General features: G+C 42.0%; 1 protein-coding gene across 10 annotated transcripts in view; it reads left to right on the plus strand.

Annotated features, from left to right (window-relative positions):
* Positions 1 to 18,554, plus strand: part of MAP2K5 (mitogen-activated protein kinase kinase 5) — a 275,190-nt gene that overhangs the window by 247,809 nt on the left and 8,827 nt on the right. For 4 of the 10 annotated variants that reach the window (XM_021100463.1, XM_021100467.1, XM_021100460.1 and 1 more), the window contains one exon: positions 962 to 1,026. The exons of 5 other annotated variants lie outside the window; for them this stretch is intronic. In XM_021100463.1, the coding sequence (XP_020956122.1) occupies positions 962 to 1,026 (65 nt within the window). Of the gene's footprint in view, positions 1 to 961; positions 1,027 to 4,490; positions 8,944 to 18,554 lie in introns of those variants that run through there. One more of the 10 variants, XM_021100437.1, reaches the window with a different exon arrangement.

The raw sequence follows: 18,554 nt of genomic DNA on the forward strand, positions 1-18,554 counted from the left end.
AAAGGAAAAAAAAAAGAAGTTGTGAGACAGATACACATATGCACACACACAGTGGAATATTATCCAGCACCCCCCCCCAAAAAAAAATGGTAATCCTGCCATCGACAACAACATGGATGAACCTTTAGGGCATTATGCAGAGCGAAGTCAGAAAAAGCCAAATACTGTATGATCTCATTTATATGCAGAGTCTTAAGAAAAATCATAAAGGAGTTCCTTTGTGGCACAGCAGGTTAAGGATCCAGGCATTGTCACTGCAGTGGCGTGGGTGGCTGCTGTGGCATAGGTTCGATCCCTGGCCCAGGAACTTCCACATGCCCCAGACATGGTCAAAAAAAAAAAAAAAAAATCATAGATTTGTGGTTACTAGAGGTAGAGAAAGGGGAACTTGAATAAAGGTAGTCAAAATGCACAAACTTCCAGTTATAAGATAAATAAGTATTAGGGATATAAAGCGCAACATGGTGGCTATAGTTAATGCTGCTATATATGGTATATTCAAAAGCTAAGAGAGTAAATCCTAAGAGTTCTCATCACAAGGAAAACCCTTTTCTTTCGTTTCTACATAAGATGATGAATGTTAACTGAATTTATTGTGGTAATCATTTCACAATATATGTAAGACAAATCATGATGTACACCTAAAACTTACACAGTGCTATATGTCAGTAATATCTCAATACAACTAAGGTGAGGTAGAAAGAACTGATGTTTTAGAATCCAAACTGCTGAGTGCCTTAAGAGATGTGAACAAAGTAGCCAGGTCACACAGAATAGAGAGCCAGAGATCAAGGTCCATCAGGAAGACAGAAGGGAGACTAAGGTGGCCCCCAGACGTCCAGGCCAGCACAGGCAGGGAGCCACGACCTCACTCGTTTCTGGAATCGCGGTCGTAGAACTGGAAAGATGGAAAGGGGTTTGGCGGACAACTGGCAGTGTGTACTCTCCTCTGTTTGTGCAGTCTGCAGAGGCGGAAGCTGGGCTCTGGATCTGTTCCGTGAAGAACATGAGACAAGAAGCGACTTGGTAAATTGGAAAGAGCATTGATCTGGGTACCTGATTACCTCTACTGAGTAACCAGCAGTTACTTAGCTTATCTGAACTGAGCCTCAGCTTCTTCATCTGTAAAATAGGGGTAGTTGGAGTCCCCATCGTGGCTCAGCGGTTAACGAACCCAACTAGCATCCATGAGGATGAGGGTTTGATCCCTGGCCTCACTCACTGGGTTGATTCAGCATTGCCGAGAGCTGTGGTGTAGGTCACAGACACGACTCAGATTGCTGTGTCTGTGGTATAGGCCAGTGGCTACAGTTCTGATTGGACCCCTAGCCTGGGAACCTCCATATGCTGCACATGCAGCCCTAAAAGACAAAAAAGACATAAAATAAAGTGGGGTAGTGACACTAATTTTAAAGGGTAGATTTTTTTCCTATTGAAATAGTTTGTGAAAGCATGTTTGTAAACTGTAAAGTGCTAGACATGTGGGGCACTAAGTTATTCAGCCTCTTTGAGTCATGATTTATCTCATCTAATGTTTCTGGACATGTCTTTCTGGTACCTTCTTGAAAGACAAATATGTTTAGTAGAGTTAAATGTGACAATATACATAATGTTGGACATTTGTAGCTAGTGTCTATGAATTGGTAGTTTCTTAGGGGTGGGCAGACCTCTATGGGTTATTCCTCCCCAGTCATTAGAAAGCCTTAACTTCTTGTGTCTGCCCTCAATTATCAGTAAAATGTAATGAGCATCTTGTTGGAAGCAGTTACTATGAAATGGTCAGTTAATCAACAAATATTTGCTGTCTTCATCTATGAGGTGCTGTGATGGGTTCAAAAGGAAAGTGAGAAACATCCAGATCTTCAAGGAGCAGACTGGACACACCCATAGGAGACATTTAGAAAAGGCAGGATGGGCTGTGTGCTGCTGACTTACATGGTGTGAGCTCAGGGCAGGGTGGGTGGCTGAGGGGCTCAGTGGTCAGAGGAGGCATCTCAGCTTCAGCCAGACCCGTAAGATTGACCTGAATATGGGAATTAGAAAGTGGTGGCTCCGCAGAGAGCCAGCTCCTCCTGTGCCCTGCCACCCAGCCCTCTTACTAGCTCTTGATTTCAAACATGTTATTGAACCTCTCAGCTTCAGAGAGGTCTCACAAAGTAGGGAATTTAAGCGAGATGAAAGTATGTTACATGCTTACCATAGTATCTTACGTAAAATAAGTGCTCAATAAATGATAACCATTATTATCATCATCACTACTAATACAAGAAGGAAAGTGTTTCAGGAAGGAGCTGAGCTTAACACAAGCCAAGACCAGAGGAAATGGTACAGTGAGCCACCCACCCTGGCCAAACCAGAGAAGACCCCTGAAACAAAGGGACGGTGGTGAGCTGGGCAGGGAGGGCCCAGCCTGGAAGGGCTTTGCACACAGCAGAGGAGCGTGGCTGCAAGAAACTGCCATGGTCTTTTTTTCTTTTTTTTTTTTTTTAAGGGCCACACCTGTGGCATATGGAGGTTCCCAGGCTAGGGGTCGAATCAGAGCTATACCTGCCAGCCTACACCACAGTACCAGCAACATCAGATCTGAGCTGTGTGTCTGCTACCTACACCACAGCTCACGGCAAAACCAGATCCTTAACCCATTGAGCAAGGCCAGAGATCGAACCCGAGCCCTCATGGATACTAGTCAGATTCATTACCTCTGAGCCATGAGGGTTGCTTTGCTATTAGTTCTTAAGCAGGGCAGTGGCCCCATCACAACAGGCAACCAGGACACACAGGCCTGATCTCTGCTGGGCTCCATGTGGGCCAGGCTCTCTGGATGGAACTGATTTATGAGTAGAGATGTTCTAACCCCTGGCCCTCTCTGAAATTCCATGAAGGTCTTCAGCCAAAAGAATAGGAAACTAAGTTCAGAGCCTGTAGCTTCTGGGCAGCATGTCATTTGTCTCTCTTTCTGCATCTTCTTTTCAGTGTCCTTTCTGTCACTATCAGGGAAAATCATTAGTATGCTAATCTAGCTAGCCGTCATTTTAACACTGACCTTTGGTAACCTGCCTTTGCAATTTCAGGAACTATGTTTGACTTCTCTAAAAGTAACCTTAAATTGTAGTCTTGTAAGAATTCCAGAGCTGTATCCTTCACTCCTTCTTCTAATGAGGTTATGACCAAATGCTCATTATAATTGCTTTAGACTCCTTTTAATTTTCAAGCTTATTAATCATAAGAAGAGTTATTTAAAATTGCATAAATTAATCTTAGATTAAAAGCCCATCAAAGCCTCGAAACAATTAAGAATAAGTAGGATTTCCCTGGGGCAGCAAGTTTTATTTTAATATTGTAGTCAGGTGGATATCAGAACCTTGAAGTATGGTAGTGATTAATGTATGCAAAATTTAAATGAGATTTTTTAAATGGCAAATCTAAATCACATATTGACCTAACTGTAGGCTTTAACTGCATTGTCTGTCATATATTTAAACTGTTTACTAATCAACATTTTAATTACAGTGTGTGTTGGCAGACCCTAGGACAAATAAAATCTAGCATTTTCAAATGTTGCTGCAAAGTCTGTTCTCCAGAAATAAAAAAATTCTTTTATTAGGAGGAATGGAGGGATGAGAAAACAGAGCAAACTTCCTGCAGCAATGGCAAGAGAGACTTGTCACAGACAGTCCTAAGGTGTGGGGTGGCCCTTCCTTCCTGGCCCCCACTCTCAACCTGGGCTTCTACTGGTCTGAGACCACTATCTCTCCATGGAATAGCAGCTCAGTTTCCTTTGAAGTTGATTCCTGTTTAATTAAGGAACTACTTCCCTTCGTGTGTTTTGGCCCCAGTTGCCACACATTGTTTACTTGAACAGTGTGTGTAGCCTGGGGCCCCCTCCCTTTTTGTGATGTGGAGACTAGATATTTCCAGAAATTTGATTTGACTTCAGTCAAAGTCAGCAGCCATTTGTCTTACTCAGGTGAGCAAGCGGTCCCCAGGAAGGCAGGCTGCATCAGAGTCTGGAAAGATTTTCTCTATTTTACAGATACTCTCTTTCATTATGGAAAGTAGATGGGTGGTATTTCCCTTGTGACTCAGGGTTAACAACCTGCCATGGTGTTCATGAGGATACGAGTTCAATCCCTGGCCGTGAGTTAAGGATCCAGTGTTGCTGCAAAGCTGCTGTGTAGGTTGTGGATGGGACTCAGATCCAGTGTTGCCATGGTTGTGGCGTAGGCCAGCAGCTACAGCTCCAATTCAACCCCTAGCCTGGAAAGCCATATGTGGCAGATGGGGCCATAGGGAAAAAAAAAAAAAAAAAAAGAAAGTAGATGGGTAAGAACAGGATTTTTTAATATGTTTATTGGCCATTTGTATTTTTTTCACATACATTTTTCTGTGGATAAGTTGTCTCTTCCTTCATCTTTTTTAACCTAGATTTCCCCATCTAGAGAGTAACAGAGGTAAACACACAATCTCCAAAACCCCTTCTACCTCTGCAGGCTGTGGCCCAGGCCCGAATGTCCTTCAGGCAACTTTTTCACCACCACCAGAGGTGCGCGTCTGCTCCTGACCTTGCCAAACCAACACTGAGGTTGCAAGGCCAATAGCTGCTGGTAAAGTGCCAGGGGCTCATTTTCTTCTTTTGTTCAGTTGTGTATTTCCTCTCCGAAAAAAGCAAGCTTGGAAATTACAAGGCAGAGCTGGGATTGGACTTCTGTTAAAGCTGCCTGTAGACATCAGGAATATTTATTTTCTCTATTTGTTTTGAGCCTGGGAAGACTGTGTGGTTTTCTCAACACTGTCCTGATGGAGCCCTGACCAGCAAGCGTGCAATGCCCCTAGCCCTAATGTGCCATTAATGATAGGTTAATGTACAGTATAATGTTTTGGGGACTACGGGTTCATTACACTTCTGAGTGTGAGGTCTTTCCACAGAGCGCCCAAGGTCCCATTGCATTATATCATGCAATAAAAATACCCTTTTCATATCACACACTAATAAACTGTATTTGAAATGCTGTCTGAGGGCACTGCCGTCTTGTCTATAAGCTGTGCACGAGTGCAACAGTTGGGTTTCCTTTTTTTCTATTTGTGTTTTAGTTACACGGGATTCTGAACTCAGGGAAGTCTGCTCATTCCTGTTTCAAATGGGGAGTGAGTTCGGTTTTTAGGCCTGAGGCCCAGAGGAGGGGTCGCTCGGTGAGGGGGTCTTTAAACGTGGAGAGCAAGGTCCCTGACTCTCCTCTGCTCGTCCACCCACACCGTGTGCAGCAATCAGGAGAGCTGCTCTAGTGTTTTCCAGATTCCGCGCTGAACACATGGTAGGTGTTATAAAAATTTCCTTAGGAAAGCAGTATGATAAGTACTGTGAAGTCTCGGCTACCAATGGTTGTGACTTTAGAGCTGTTTCCAGGGTGGCTTCTGTGCTGGGAATTTCATACACATAGCCTTCCCATGAAGTTGGTGCTGTTCTTCTTGTTTTACAGAGGACAGAGTTCCTGGGGCTGGTGAGGGAAGCTGCACTGTAGAGCAAGAAACCCACAGGCTCCTGGGAGCTACATAGGAATTACCTGTCTCTGCTGACAGAGCCCCTCACCCCGAGAACTCTGATCATCTAAGAGATCAGAGATGCAGCTGGGCTGGGGCAGACATCCTCTTTTCAAATGCACATAGTCCCAGCACCCTTATTAGTTATTCATACCTTCATGTGAGCTGGTTTAATCAGACGGTTTTCTTCTCAACAGTTAGCTGGCAGCAGAAGTAGTTTTGAAACTTAGAACACTGAAAAAGGAGACTTTTCTACATCATGAAGGAAGTCAAAATTTAGGGACGAGGCAAGGACTGGGGTTGGAGGGCCTTGAAACACCTATTCTGTACTTTGATCCAGGGTAGACCATGGCACTTGTGCTTTGTTGGGGGGTGGGGCTGTTTATGCCAGTTGTGGGGTGTGAGGAAAGAGTGATGCAAGAGGTCTGAAAACCAGGGTTTAAGTCCAACGTTGAGACTTCAGCCTGAAACTCAGTCCTTAACACCAAGGAGTAAGGAGCACCAGTGTCTTTGCTTATAAAGTAAGTTACCATTTACTTCTGACAGGGCTGGAGAGCATGTGAAATACTGTAAATGAAAACCCCAGATTAGTATCTGGCAAGAGGTAGGTGCTCAGCACTGTCAGCTGTTATATTGCTGTTAGGATATATTGTAACAAAATATAACATATTAACAAACAAAACAAAAACACATTAAAACAAAAGGCACAGGCTTTGGAGCTGATCTCCAGTTCAAATCCCAACCCTACCTTAGCTGAATCATGGTTTTCAGGTCCACAAATAGGTAAGGCCAGTAATGCCATCCTGCTGCTTCATGGGGTTATTATGCCACTTGAATTAGATGATGACGTTGAAAACACTTTGTGGAATGAAAAACTCTATTCAGATGCTGGTATCTGTAAATACGCGTATTCCTCTCTCCAAGTCAACATACTCAAACTGAATAAATATCCTTACAGCAAAACCAATAAAGGCAGCTATTAAATAGATTCCCTAATCTGCCCCCCTACCCACCAGGGAGCATGTTGCTGCCGAATTGTAAGCCCAGAGCCATTCTTCTGTCCCATGTCTTCACAACAGCAGAGCAATAGAGCAGACCTGGAACAGAGTCTGTGCTCCTGAGTTGGCACAGGGAGAACCAGTACCTGCTCGAGGTGGACAGTAGTGCTTAGGACAGCGCTTGAAAGGTCAAGGGACCATTTTGAAGGGTTGAACTGGTCTGAAGAGCCAACAAGATGATGGAAAGACAAAATCAGAAGTTGCTGGGCAGAAGGCTGGACCTTTTGGCCCTAAACAAAGACCCCTTAATTGGTAGGAGAAGAGTAAGTTTCAAGAATAATTTTTTTTTCTTTAAGGGTGATAGGGTTGGACTTGTTTGGGACCTTTGTTTTCATTTGCAGGGACTTTAGAACACTTATGTAAACCTCTCAGGGGTTAAATCTGTCTTTAGGGCTACCAGGACTTGAAAAATGTTACCTTGTATCAAGAAAACCAGAAGTGACAAGTTCATTTAAAAACCCTGGTTTGTCATTGTTTATCTAATTTTCAGAGTTGACACAGAAAATTAAACCAGCTGACACTCACTCTCTGACCGTCTCCCTGGCTCATTTCCCTGGTCCTTTCCCGCCTGACCTTTGAGAGTACAAAATGCTCCAAACCCGAAAATATAAAACTTCCCACTGAGTTTCCAAGTTGCTCTGCAGTCATTCCAAGATTCTGTCATAGGATGTCATCCCTAATGTTATTATAAAAACAAGATGAAGTTATAAATCTGCTCTGTGAGGTATTTCTTTTTTCCTTCCACTTGGACCATAAATCTTAGAAGGAATCAAACTCTCTCCAAAGGAAGCCAAGGTAAACTTGGACTCTAAGTGGCCCCATGTGTCTTTACTGAATTCAGAGGTTCTGAAGGCTTGTCTGCCCCATGACATCACACAGTTCTGCAGAAAGGTGGCCAGGGATAGGGCGAGCTTTCACCATGCTTGATATTGACATTCCAAAATTCAGAAGGCAGCAAGCCTTCTCTTCACCACCTTCACTGAGTGAGCTACTCCAGATAGGGAAATTATTCAGATAGCTGAGGCTTCTTCCTTATAGGGCCAAACCTTCGAAAAAAGATTACAGGTAGGGGGTCTAAATGTATTATACACTTCCCTATCCTCTCAAATGAATTGTGTGTATCAGGATTTGGCTTTTTAGAAAATTGTCTTTAGACCATCACTGTGAACAGTCCACTTGCTGCGTTCTGCTGTCCTAGTGTCTCCTGACACTAACCTTTGGAGGGCCATTTGTTCCTGCACTGGTTGACCCCAGTCTGGTTTTTTGGTTTTGCTTTTATTGTGTAGTGCTGCTAGTAGATGTCACTTAGTACCCCTGCCCTCCGTCCTCTTTCTAACAGCCCTCCCCTCTTCCTCTTCTATTTAGCTGTTTATTTTGTGTGTGCTTTAGAGTGGAAAACCAGATACTAAGTGTGTTAGCGTTAGTCTAAAATACAAGAAAATAAACTTGAATAATGGCTTGAGGGACTAGCTAAAAGTAAAGTGTTCAAATTTTAGTTTAACTTTCAGATTCTTGGTGTTCGGGGAGTCAAATTTACAGTGACCTGTAGTCCATAAAGCGCCTCTAGACTTGAAAACAGCCATTTGACCCAGTAAGAAATAGACTGCTTGATAATATTACGTATTAATGCTCAAGTTTGAAACAATATAGCCACTTTGATCTTGAACCCATAATTAGGGTAGACTTCAAATTATTGAAATTTTGTTATTTTTTTCTGAGGCAGCCAAATAAGCCATGAGTGTGCCATGGGATGCCCTTAGACTCTAAAAACTAGATTTGGAGCCAGATACACAGAAGCTTCCCAGTACATTCGTGTTAGATTTGATTGAAGACTTCTTGTAAACTGGAACATAACTACCAGAAGAAGCAACCCTGTAACTAAATAAGTTTGGCCTCCTTAACATGAAAATAGACTTTGATTTCCATAAGGCTCTGCAGGGAAAGCCCTAGCCAGCATATTTGTAACCAGATAAAGTGTGCTCCTTTAGCCATTCATCCTGTGCACCTCCAGCACAACCAATGACAGCGCCTCAAAACACAGGCCATACCACTTACCACTACAGAACGTGCATCTGAGGCTTCTGTACATTTAATTTTCCTCAACATTACATTGCAAACCACAGTAAATCAATAACAGAATAGTTAAGTACCACAGGTTCTTTGTGTTTTGTTTTAGAAAGTACTGCTCAAGGCTAAAAGTGGGTTCTATCGATGATGTCTCTTTCCTGCTGGGACATAAAATGATCAGAATTTTCAAGTGGTCTGCTTCCTTTTTGTGGATTTCCTTTAGGGGGGAAAAAAAAAGGAAAGGGCAGGGGTTTTTTGTTTTTGTTTTTGTTTTTTTTTTTTTGCCTTTTGTCTTTTTAAGGGCCCCACCCATGGCGTATGGAGGTTCCCAAGCTGGGGTCTAATTGGAGCTGCAGCTGCCGGCCTACGCCACAGCCACGGTGACTCAGGATCCTAGCTGTGTCTGCAACCTACACCACAGCTCATGGCAAAGCCGGATCCTTAACCCACTGAGCAAGGCCAGGAATGGAACCCGCAACCTCATGGTTCCTACTCGGATTCGTTTCCACTGTGCCACAGCAGGAATTCCAGGAAGGGGAAGTTTCAAATGGAAAATGGTTGCTGATAGCAGAAACTCTGGAGTAATTGGTAATTTTTAATCCTGTACTTTATAGACTAGGCCTAGTGGCTTTGACTTGTTATGCTTTTATTTAGATTTTCCAAAGGGCCTGCCCAAGCCAGTTCCCTGAGCTACCCACACTCATCCTAACAGTAACTCTTTCCACGTAATTTAGTAAGGTTCAGATAATTGGGGCATCATACCTGGAAACAGTGTTTAAAAAAAAAAAAAAAAAGATGATGCCTCAGTTAAAGTTATTTATGCAAAAGTTTGAGATCTGGTGTCTTTGGCAGTTTTTCCTCTATGTTTTGGTTTTTCTTTTTTCTTTTTTTTGTTTCAATGAATTTTATTACATTTGTAGTTGTACAACAATCATCACAACCAAATTTTATAGCATTTCCATCCCAACCCCCCAGCACATCTCCCCAGCCCCCAACCTGTCTCCTTTAGACACCATAAGTTTTTCAAAGTCTGTGAGTCAGTATCTGTTCTGCAAAGAAGTTCATGGTGTCCTTTTTTTTGATTCCACATGTAAGTAATAGCATATGATATTGGTGTCTCACTGTCTGACTGACTTCACTTAGCATGATAATTTTTAGGCCCATCCATGTTGCTGCAAATGCCTTTCTTTCTTTCCTTTTAATGGCTGAGTAATATTCTATTGTGTATATGTACCACATCTTCTTTATCCACTCCTCTCTGGTTGGACATTTAGGTTGTTTCCATGTTTTGGCTATTGTATATAGTGCTGCAATGAACATTGGAGTACCTGTGTCTTCGCAAGTCGTGGTTTTCTCTACATAGATGCCCAGGAGTGGGATTGCTGGATCAAATGGTAGTTCTATTTTTAGTTTTCCGAGGAATCTCCACCCTGTTTTCCAGAGTGGTTGCACCAGTTTACAATCCCACCAACAGTGTACTAGGGTTCCTTTTTCTCCACACTCTCTCCAGCACTTATTGTTTGTAGACTTTTTGATGATGGCCATTCTGGCTGGTGTAAGGTGGTACCTCAGAGAGGTTTTGATTTGCATTTCTCTAATAATGAGTGATGTTGAACATCTTTTCATGTGTTTTCTGGCCATCTGTATGTCTTCTTTGGAGAATTGTCTGTTTAGATCTGCCCATTTTTTGATGGGGTTGTTTATTTTTTTGGTATTGAGCTGTAGAAGGTGTTTATAAATTTTGGAGATTAATCCCTTGTCAGTTGCTTCATTTGCAAATATTCTCTCCCATTCTGTGGGTTGTCTTTTGGTTTTGTTTAGGGTTTCCTTTGCTGTGCAGAAACTTTAATAAAGTCCCATTTGTTTGTTTTTGTTTTTATCATCATTACTCCAGGAGGTAGATTTGAGAAGATATTTCTGTGGTTTATGTCGAAGAGTGTTTGGCCTGTTTTCCTCTAATAAGAGTTTTATAGTGTCTGGTCTTGTATTTAGGTCTTTAATCCATTTTGAGTTTATTTTTGTGTATGGTGTTAGGAAGTGTTCTAATTTCATTCTTTCACGTGTGGCTGCCCAGTTTTCCCAGCAGCACTTATTGAAGGGGCTGTCTTTTCTCCATTGTATATTCTTGCCTCCTTTGTCATAGATTAGTTGACTACAGGTGTGTGGGTTTAATTCTGGGCTTCCTATCCTGTTTCACTGATCTATATTTCTGTCTTTGTGTGAGTACCATACAGTTTTGATGACTAGTATAGTCTGAAGTCTGGGAGCCTGACTCGGACTCCATTTTTTTTTTTTTCTCAGGATAGCTTTGGCTATTCTGGGTCTTTCATGCTTCCAAACAAACTCTAAGATATTTTGTTCTAGTTCTGTGAAAAATGTCCTTGGTGATTTGACAGGGATTGCATTGAATCTGTAGATTGCCTTGGGTAGTATAGTCATTTTGATAATGTTGACTCTTCCAGTCCAAGAGCATGGTATGTCTTTCCATCTGTTTGTGTCATCTCTGATTTCTTTCATCAGTGTCTTAGAGTTTTCAGAGTAGAGGTCTTTTGTCTCTTTAGGTAGGTTTATTCCTAAGTATTTTATTCTTTTGGATGCGATGGTAAATGGGATTCTTTCCCTAATTTCTCTTTGGTAGTATATAGAAATATAGTTGATTTCTGTGTATTAATTTTATATCCTGTGACTTTGCCAAATTCATGGATGAGCTCTAACAGTTTTCTGGTAGCATCTTTAGGATTTTCTAGGTATAGTGTCATGTCATCTGCAGATAGTGATAGTTTTACCTCTTCCTTTTCAATATGGATTCCTTTTATTTCTTTTTCTTCTCTGATTGCCATGGCTAGGACTTCCAAAACTATGTTGACTGGTAGTGGGGAGAGAGGACATCCTTGTCTTATTCCTGATCTCATGGGAATTCTTTCAGCTTTTCACCATTGAGAATGATGCTAGCTCTGGGATTGTCATATGTGGCCTTTATTATGTTGAGATATGTTCCCTCTATGCCCACTTTCTGAAGGGTTTTTATCAGAGATGGGTGTTGGATTTTATCAAAGGCTTTTTCTGCATCTATTGAGAGGATCGTATGGTTTTTATTCTTCCGTTTGTTAATGTGGTGTATCACACTGATGGATTTGTGGATATTGAAGAATCCTTGCATCCCTGGGATAAATCCCACTTGATCATGCTGTACAGTCCTTTTAATGTATTGTTGGAATCGGTTTGCTAGTACTTTGTTGAGGATTTTTGCATCGATGTTCATCAATGAAATTGGCCTACAATTTTCTTTTTTTTTAAAATAGATATACAAAATTATTTTGTTTTATTTTATTTTATTTTATTTGGTCTTTTTGCCATTTCTTGGGCCGCTCCCATGGCATATGGAGGTTCCCAGGCTAGGGATCTAATCGGAGTTGCAGCCACTGGCCTACGCCAGAGCCACAGCAACTTGGGATCTGAGCCGCGTCTGCAACCTACACCAGCTCATGGCAACGCTGGATCCTTAACCCACTGAGCAAGGCCAGGGATCGAACCCGCAACCTCATGGTTCTGGTTGGATATGTTAACCACTGAGCCATGACGGGAACTCCCAATTTTCTTTTTTCTTTTCTTTTTTTTTTTTTTTTTTTTTTGTGGTATCTTTATCTGGTTTTGGTATCAGGGTGACGGTGGCCTCATAGAATGAGTTTGGGAGTGTTCCTTCCTCTGCAACTTTTTGGAAAATTTTCAGAAGGCTAGGTGTTAGCTCTTCTCTAAGTGTTTACTAGAATTCGCCTGTAAAGCCATCCTCTGTGTTTTTTTGTTGATTTGATAGCATCAAAAAATGTGCACTTTAGCTTCAGTATGTGTGTGAATTGTTGTTTCCCCTGAAGATCCTAGAGAAACTGTTACTATGATGGATTTTTAAAAGGTAGCAGCCTTTACTTAATTGGATACTTGTAAAATAAGATGAGACAATGAATATGAAGTGTCTTGAAAAGTTAAAAGTGTAATAAGAGGGTTTAAAACCCATGACTTCTCTGCCAGGGTGATTATTTCTCAGTGCTCGTTGGCACCTCCCTGTCACCACCATTATCACCCTTCCCACTGCTTCCACCATCCATCTCTCTCCCCTCTCTTTCTCTCTTTCTCTCCCCTCTCTCTCTCTCTTCCTCCCTCTCCCTTTCTCTTTCCCTCTCTGCTGATGAGTCATTTTTCTGCATTTTCAACTATGTTGGCCTCATTCATGTGGTGTGCCCATTATTTTAAATTTTTGCTAGATTTGTGGTTATATATCCTTTTTTTCATTCCTAATGATGTTTGCTTGTGTCCACTCTACCAGTTTTGTCAGTGGGTAGTCTACTGATCTTTTTAAAGAACCCATATTTTATTGGTTTATTTCTTTGATATCATTCTAATTCCTTTGTGTTCATTATTATTTGCTCTTTTATGTTTGCTTTGGATTTACTTTTTGCTCTATTTATAATGTATTGAATTGGACACTTAGCTCATAAATTTCCAATCTGTTTTTCTTAATTTATCCATATAAAGCTATATATTGCATTTTAAGTATTACTTTAGCTGCATCCCACAAATATTTATATGTAGTGTTTTCATTGTCACTCAATTCTAAGTAATTTCCAACTTCCATTAGGATTTCTTTTTTGACCCATGGATTCTCTAGAAGTATTTTTTCTTTGCAAGTAGTTAGAGGTGTTTCATCATCCTGTGATTGTTGTCTAATTTTCATGCACCATGGTCAGAGAATATGGTTAGGATAACATCAGATCTTTGTTATTGTTTGAGAAATCCATAATATACTGTTGAATTTTTTTCAGTTTTCTCTCTTTGCTTGAAAGGAATGTGACTCTCTAATTGTTGAATGCAATGTCCTATTTACATCCTTAGGGTCAGACTTGTTAATTGCGTTAGTTAAATATTTTGTGGCCTTACTAATTTTTTCTACATGCTTTATCTGTCAATTATTGAGAGAACTGTGTTAAAAATCTCCCACTATTAGTGTGGCTTTGTTTCTCCTGGCAATTTTCTCAGTATATGCTTTAAGGCAGTGATGGTGAGTGCCTATGTCAAAATGTTATATCTTCATTAAAAAATTTTTTATCTTTATGTAATGACTCTAATATATTTTGTTTTAAATTTTTATTTTTGTCTAATATTAATATAGCTATGCTATCTTCTTTTGGTTAGTATCTGTCTGCTATGTTTTCCTGTCCCCTTTGTTTTCATCATTTCTATATTCTTTTGTTTTGAATGAATCTCTACATTTTGCTATTGATGTTTTTAATTTTATCTAAGACTTTTAATTGATTAGTTTAATCATTTGTATTTATTGCTTACTAAGATACTTGAATTTCTTTTCTACTATACTGTCTGTCCTATTTTGCACTTTTTCTCTACAATACTTTTTGTTTTGCCTTTTGTCTCTTTAGGGATGCACTCGCGGCATATGGAGGTTCCCGGCTAGGGGTCAGATCGAACCTACAGCCACAATACTAGATCTGAGCCATGTCTGCGACCTACACCACAGCTCACAGCAGTGCCAGATCCTTAACTCACTGAGCGAGGCCAGGGATCAAACCTGCAACCTCATTGTTCCTGGTTGGATTCATTTCTGCTCTGCCACAACAGGAATGCCTCTACAGTACATTTTGACTCTTTCTTCACCCTGTTGGATTAATTTTTTCTTCCCTTTTATTCTTGCCATTGGTTTAGAAATTATATCCTATGTTTAGTGCCATTGCACATCCTTAAGTTTCTAACTTAATTTAGCAAAGCCTAAGGTTAATCACCAAATATAACCCCCTTCCAGACAATACTCAGCCTTAGAGTCAATCTCTCACCTTTATACCAGGTAGAATTGGCTTTAGCTGCATATGATTAAAACAGACAGCAGCTCAAGTAAGACAGCAGGGTATTCCCCACACATATAAAGGAAGGCAGGAATTAGGGTGCCCAGATGAGTTGGCAGCTTCTTCCATCTTTCCAGCCAAGGGGCATTTGAGCTCCAGCCAACAGAAATAAGGAAAAGCAGTAGAAACACCCCTTTGAAGGTTGGCACACATGGAATTGACCAAAATTAGCTGCAAGAGAGGCTGGACATGCAGCTACCCTGCTGGGTGATATTGCTTCTTATTAAAATCAGGATTCGGGTGTTCCCTGTCATGGCACAGCAGAAGCAAATCCAACTAGGAACCATGAGGTTGCGGGTTTGATCCCTGGCCTTGCTCAGTGGGTTAAAGATCTGGCGTTGCCATGAGCTGTGGTGTAGGTCGCAGATGCGGCTCAAATCTGATGTTGCTGTGGCTGTGGTGTAGGCTGGTAACTGTAGCTCTGATTGGACCCCTAGCCTGGGAACCTCCATATGCCACAAGTGTGGCCCTAAAAAAGCAAAAGCAAAAAAAAAAAAGAAAGAAAAATCAGGATTTATATCACTAAGGAGGAAGGGGGGATGGATATTGAGCTAGCAGCCTCTTCCACAACCTCTCCCCCCTTAAGGACCCTAAGAGGTTGTTTGTTTGCTTGTTTGTTTTATGGCCGCATCTGCGGTGTATGAAAGTTCTTGGGCCAGGGATCAAATCTGAACCACACCTGCAACCCATGCCACAGATTTGGCAATGCCAGATCCTTTAACCCACTGTGCCAGGCCAGGAATTGAACCCACCCCTCAACAGTGACTTGAGCCACTGCAGTCAGATTCTTAACCCACTATACCAGGACAGGAACTCCAAGGACCCTAGGAGTTTCTGATCAGTCCAGTCCTCTTTCATGTCATCACAGCCCAGGATTTCATTGTCATCTAATTTTAGATCTTAATGATTAATCATTACTCTTTTCATTTTATGTAATCAGTGTGTGTTGAGACTTTTCCATGTTTACCAGTTATGTGTTCCTCACTCTTGTTGCATCCTACTTCCTCTTGCTGAGGTTTCTAATCCTTTAGAAAGTACATTAAGAATTCTGTCAGTGAGGAGTTCCTGCTATGGCACAATGGGTTAAGGATCCAACTGCAGCAGCTCAGGTCACTGAGGAGGCTCCAGTTCCATCCCCAGCCTGGCTCAGTAGGTTAAGGATACAGTGTTGCTGCAGCCGTGCATAGGTTGCAGCTGCTGCTCTGATTCACTCCCTGGCCCAGGAACTTCCATATGCCACAGGCGCAGCCCCACCCCCGAAAAAAAAGTTCTGTCAGCAAGGGTAAAACTGAGTTTCTGTTCTAGGATTGTCTTCACTTTGCCCCAACTCTTGATAGTTAATTAAATTGGGTTTAGGAGTTCCCAACCCAATTTAGGAGTTCCCGTGTTAACGAACACGACTAGTATCCATGAGGATGCGCGTTCAATCCTTGGCCTTGCTCAGTGGGTTAAGGATCTGGTGTTGCCATGAGGTGTAGGCTGCCAGCTACAGTTCTGATTGGACCCCCTAGCCTGGGAGCCTCCACATGCTGCGAGTGCTGCCCTAAAAAGACAAAAAGACAATAAATAAATAAATAAATAAATAAATAAGGTTTAGAAGTTCAGGTTGGAGTTCCCTTGTGACACGGTGGACATGATCACTGCAGTGGCTTAGCTCACTACTGTGGTGCAGTTTTGACCCCTGGCCCAGGAATCTCCACGGGGCAGGGCCCCTCCCCCACCAAAAAAGAAATTTAGGTTGACAGTTTTTCCCAGGGCCTTGATGGTAGTCTGTTGTCCACTGGCTTCTATGCTTGCTGGTGAGCATCTGCTGGCCGCCCAGTCACTGCCGTTTGTGAGCAATTGCTTTTCACATCTGGTTGCTTTTAACATCTCTGTTCCTTGTATTCTGCAGTTTTCCTACAATTTGCCTAGGTATCAGATTCATTATACTTATTCAACGTGGAGCTCTTTGTGATTTTTGAATCCAAAAATTTATATCTGAATCTTATATCAGTCCTCAAAATTTTCAGCTGTTGTCTCTGGATATTGCCCCTACCCCTCTGTGTTAGATTTCTTCTCATTCTTTCCTCCTTTTCTTTTTCACATAAATTAAAAAAAAAATTTTTTTTTCTTTGTTTATCTCTTGCTACTAGTTAGAACTCTGAGAAATTTTCTCAGATCATTCTTCCAGGTTACTAAGTCTCTCCTCAGCTATATTCAACCTGCCATCTGGCTCATCTAAGGAGAGTTTCTTTTGTTTCTTCCAGTCACTATGTGTGTTATTTCTTAAGTTGTTTGACTCTTTTTCAAATCTCTCTGTTCTCTTTTTCATACTATCTTATTCTTAGTGTTTCAACTTCTTCTTTTATGTCTTCAGTCTTTTCAAGTATCCATCATTTTACACTTACATTTTCTTTCCAATTACTTTCCTGTCTTCTCAGTTCTGAGAGCTCTAATCTTCCTGTGTGTTGTGTCTGCTGACTCTTATCCATGGAGAATTGTTTCCTCACATGTTTCAGAACTTTTATTGTACGCTCATAATGGATGGGGCTTATTGCTCTGGAAATGATTGAATTCCGGAAGTATTGCCCCAGAATTATTTTTCTTCTTTCCTTTTTTTTTTTTTTTTGTTTATTTTTTGGGCTGCACCCACAGCATGTGGAAGTTAACAGGTAACCCTAACCCTAACCCTAACCCTGCCATTGTGACCTAAGCCACATAAACCTCCCATGATGACTTTTGTGTGCTTCTGAGGGACACCCCAAATATCAATATTGATGTTACCCTAGTTTATGAGCCTTGCATTCTCAGACCACAGCAGTGGTACAGTGGGCCTCAAGGTACATGAGGCTCAGCCTGCTTTGTGTATTCTCGGTTGACCCACTCAGACCCACCTTACACAGTGTCATCTTTGCTGGTGGGCACATTTTTTTCTGGCTCACCCCTTCTGCAGTCCCAGCTTTGTTCTGGGTCCCAGGCCAGCTCCACAGGTGGACTTTGTCTCCTGTTCTTCACACTTTCCAGCCCTATGTTGCTGGAACTAAGAGCCTCCCTTAGGGACCCTAGACCTCCACTCAGACACTCACATTTCAGGTTTTCAGTTTGCTCTTCATTTTTGGCACCTGCAGATTTCCTTCTTCTTATGAGCTCGTCTACTAGGCTTTTTTAAAAATGTTCCATTTTATCTGGCACAGCTAGAAATTTGTAGAAGGAGGGCTTTTAGGCTGTCTTAATCTCTCACCATCTCTTCATTCACTCATTATCAGAATCATTCATTCTCTTTTGTTCAGCAAACTTACTGAGCACCCAGTGTGGGTCTCATTGTCTCTTCCCTCCCCTTCCACACACCCACATGCCCACATATATGTCCACACACAGCCAGGGTCTGAGAGTTTAAACAGGAAATCTCTAGAGGTAAGAAAAAAAGAGGAAAAATTCCATCCTCCTGAGCACCGTGCCTTTAAATCTCCACCACTACATGGCTGTTATACCCAGACACCAACCTTGAACATCCAGGTGCCCGAAAGTGGCACCCACATTCACTGCTTAGACTTGCTACAGATTCAGCCTCTGACAGGAGTCCTCAGCACTGTTGGAGCAAGGCCCCCACTCACTGTCTGGCACCCTCAGATTCTGACTTCTCTGGGTATCCACTCAATCCAAGGCTGTCTAGGGTGCCAGCATGCTCCCTGCTATTCCTCCCACCCCGAGTCCCATCTGAGTTCCCTACAGGGCAGCCACCATAGCCCCCCTAAGATGAGCCAAGAGGCACCATCCTGCCACTCGCATGAGTCAGCTTCCTCCAACACAGACTCATGAGTACTGGCTTCCCCCCGTGTTTACCCCCTTGCCGTGGCCCTCTGAAATCATCCTCTGCCCCCTCCCCTCACCACACTGTTCTGGTCTCGTACCCAGTCAGCACTCATCTTAGAATGACTCACGGAGACCTCGGGAAACATCTTCCTCCCTCGATGGGCCATTTCCTGACCAATTACTCTAT

Source organism: Sus scrofa, chromosome 1 (genome assembly GCF_000003025.6).
Source record: "Sus scrofa isolate TJ Tabasco breed Duroc chromosome 1, Sscrofa11.1, whole genome shotgun sequence".
NCBI classification, from domain to species: domain Eukaryota; kingdom Metazoa; phylum Chordata; class Mammalia; order Artiodactyla; family Suidae; genus Sus; species Sus scrofa.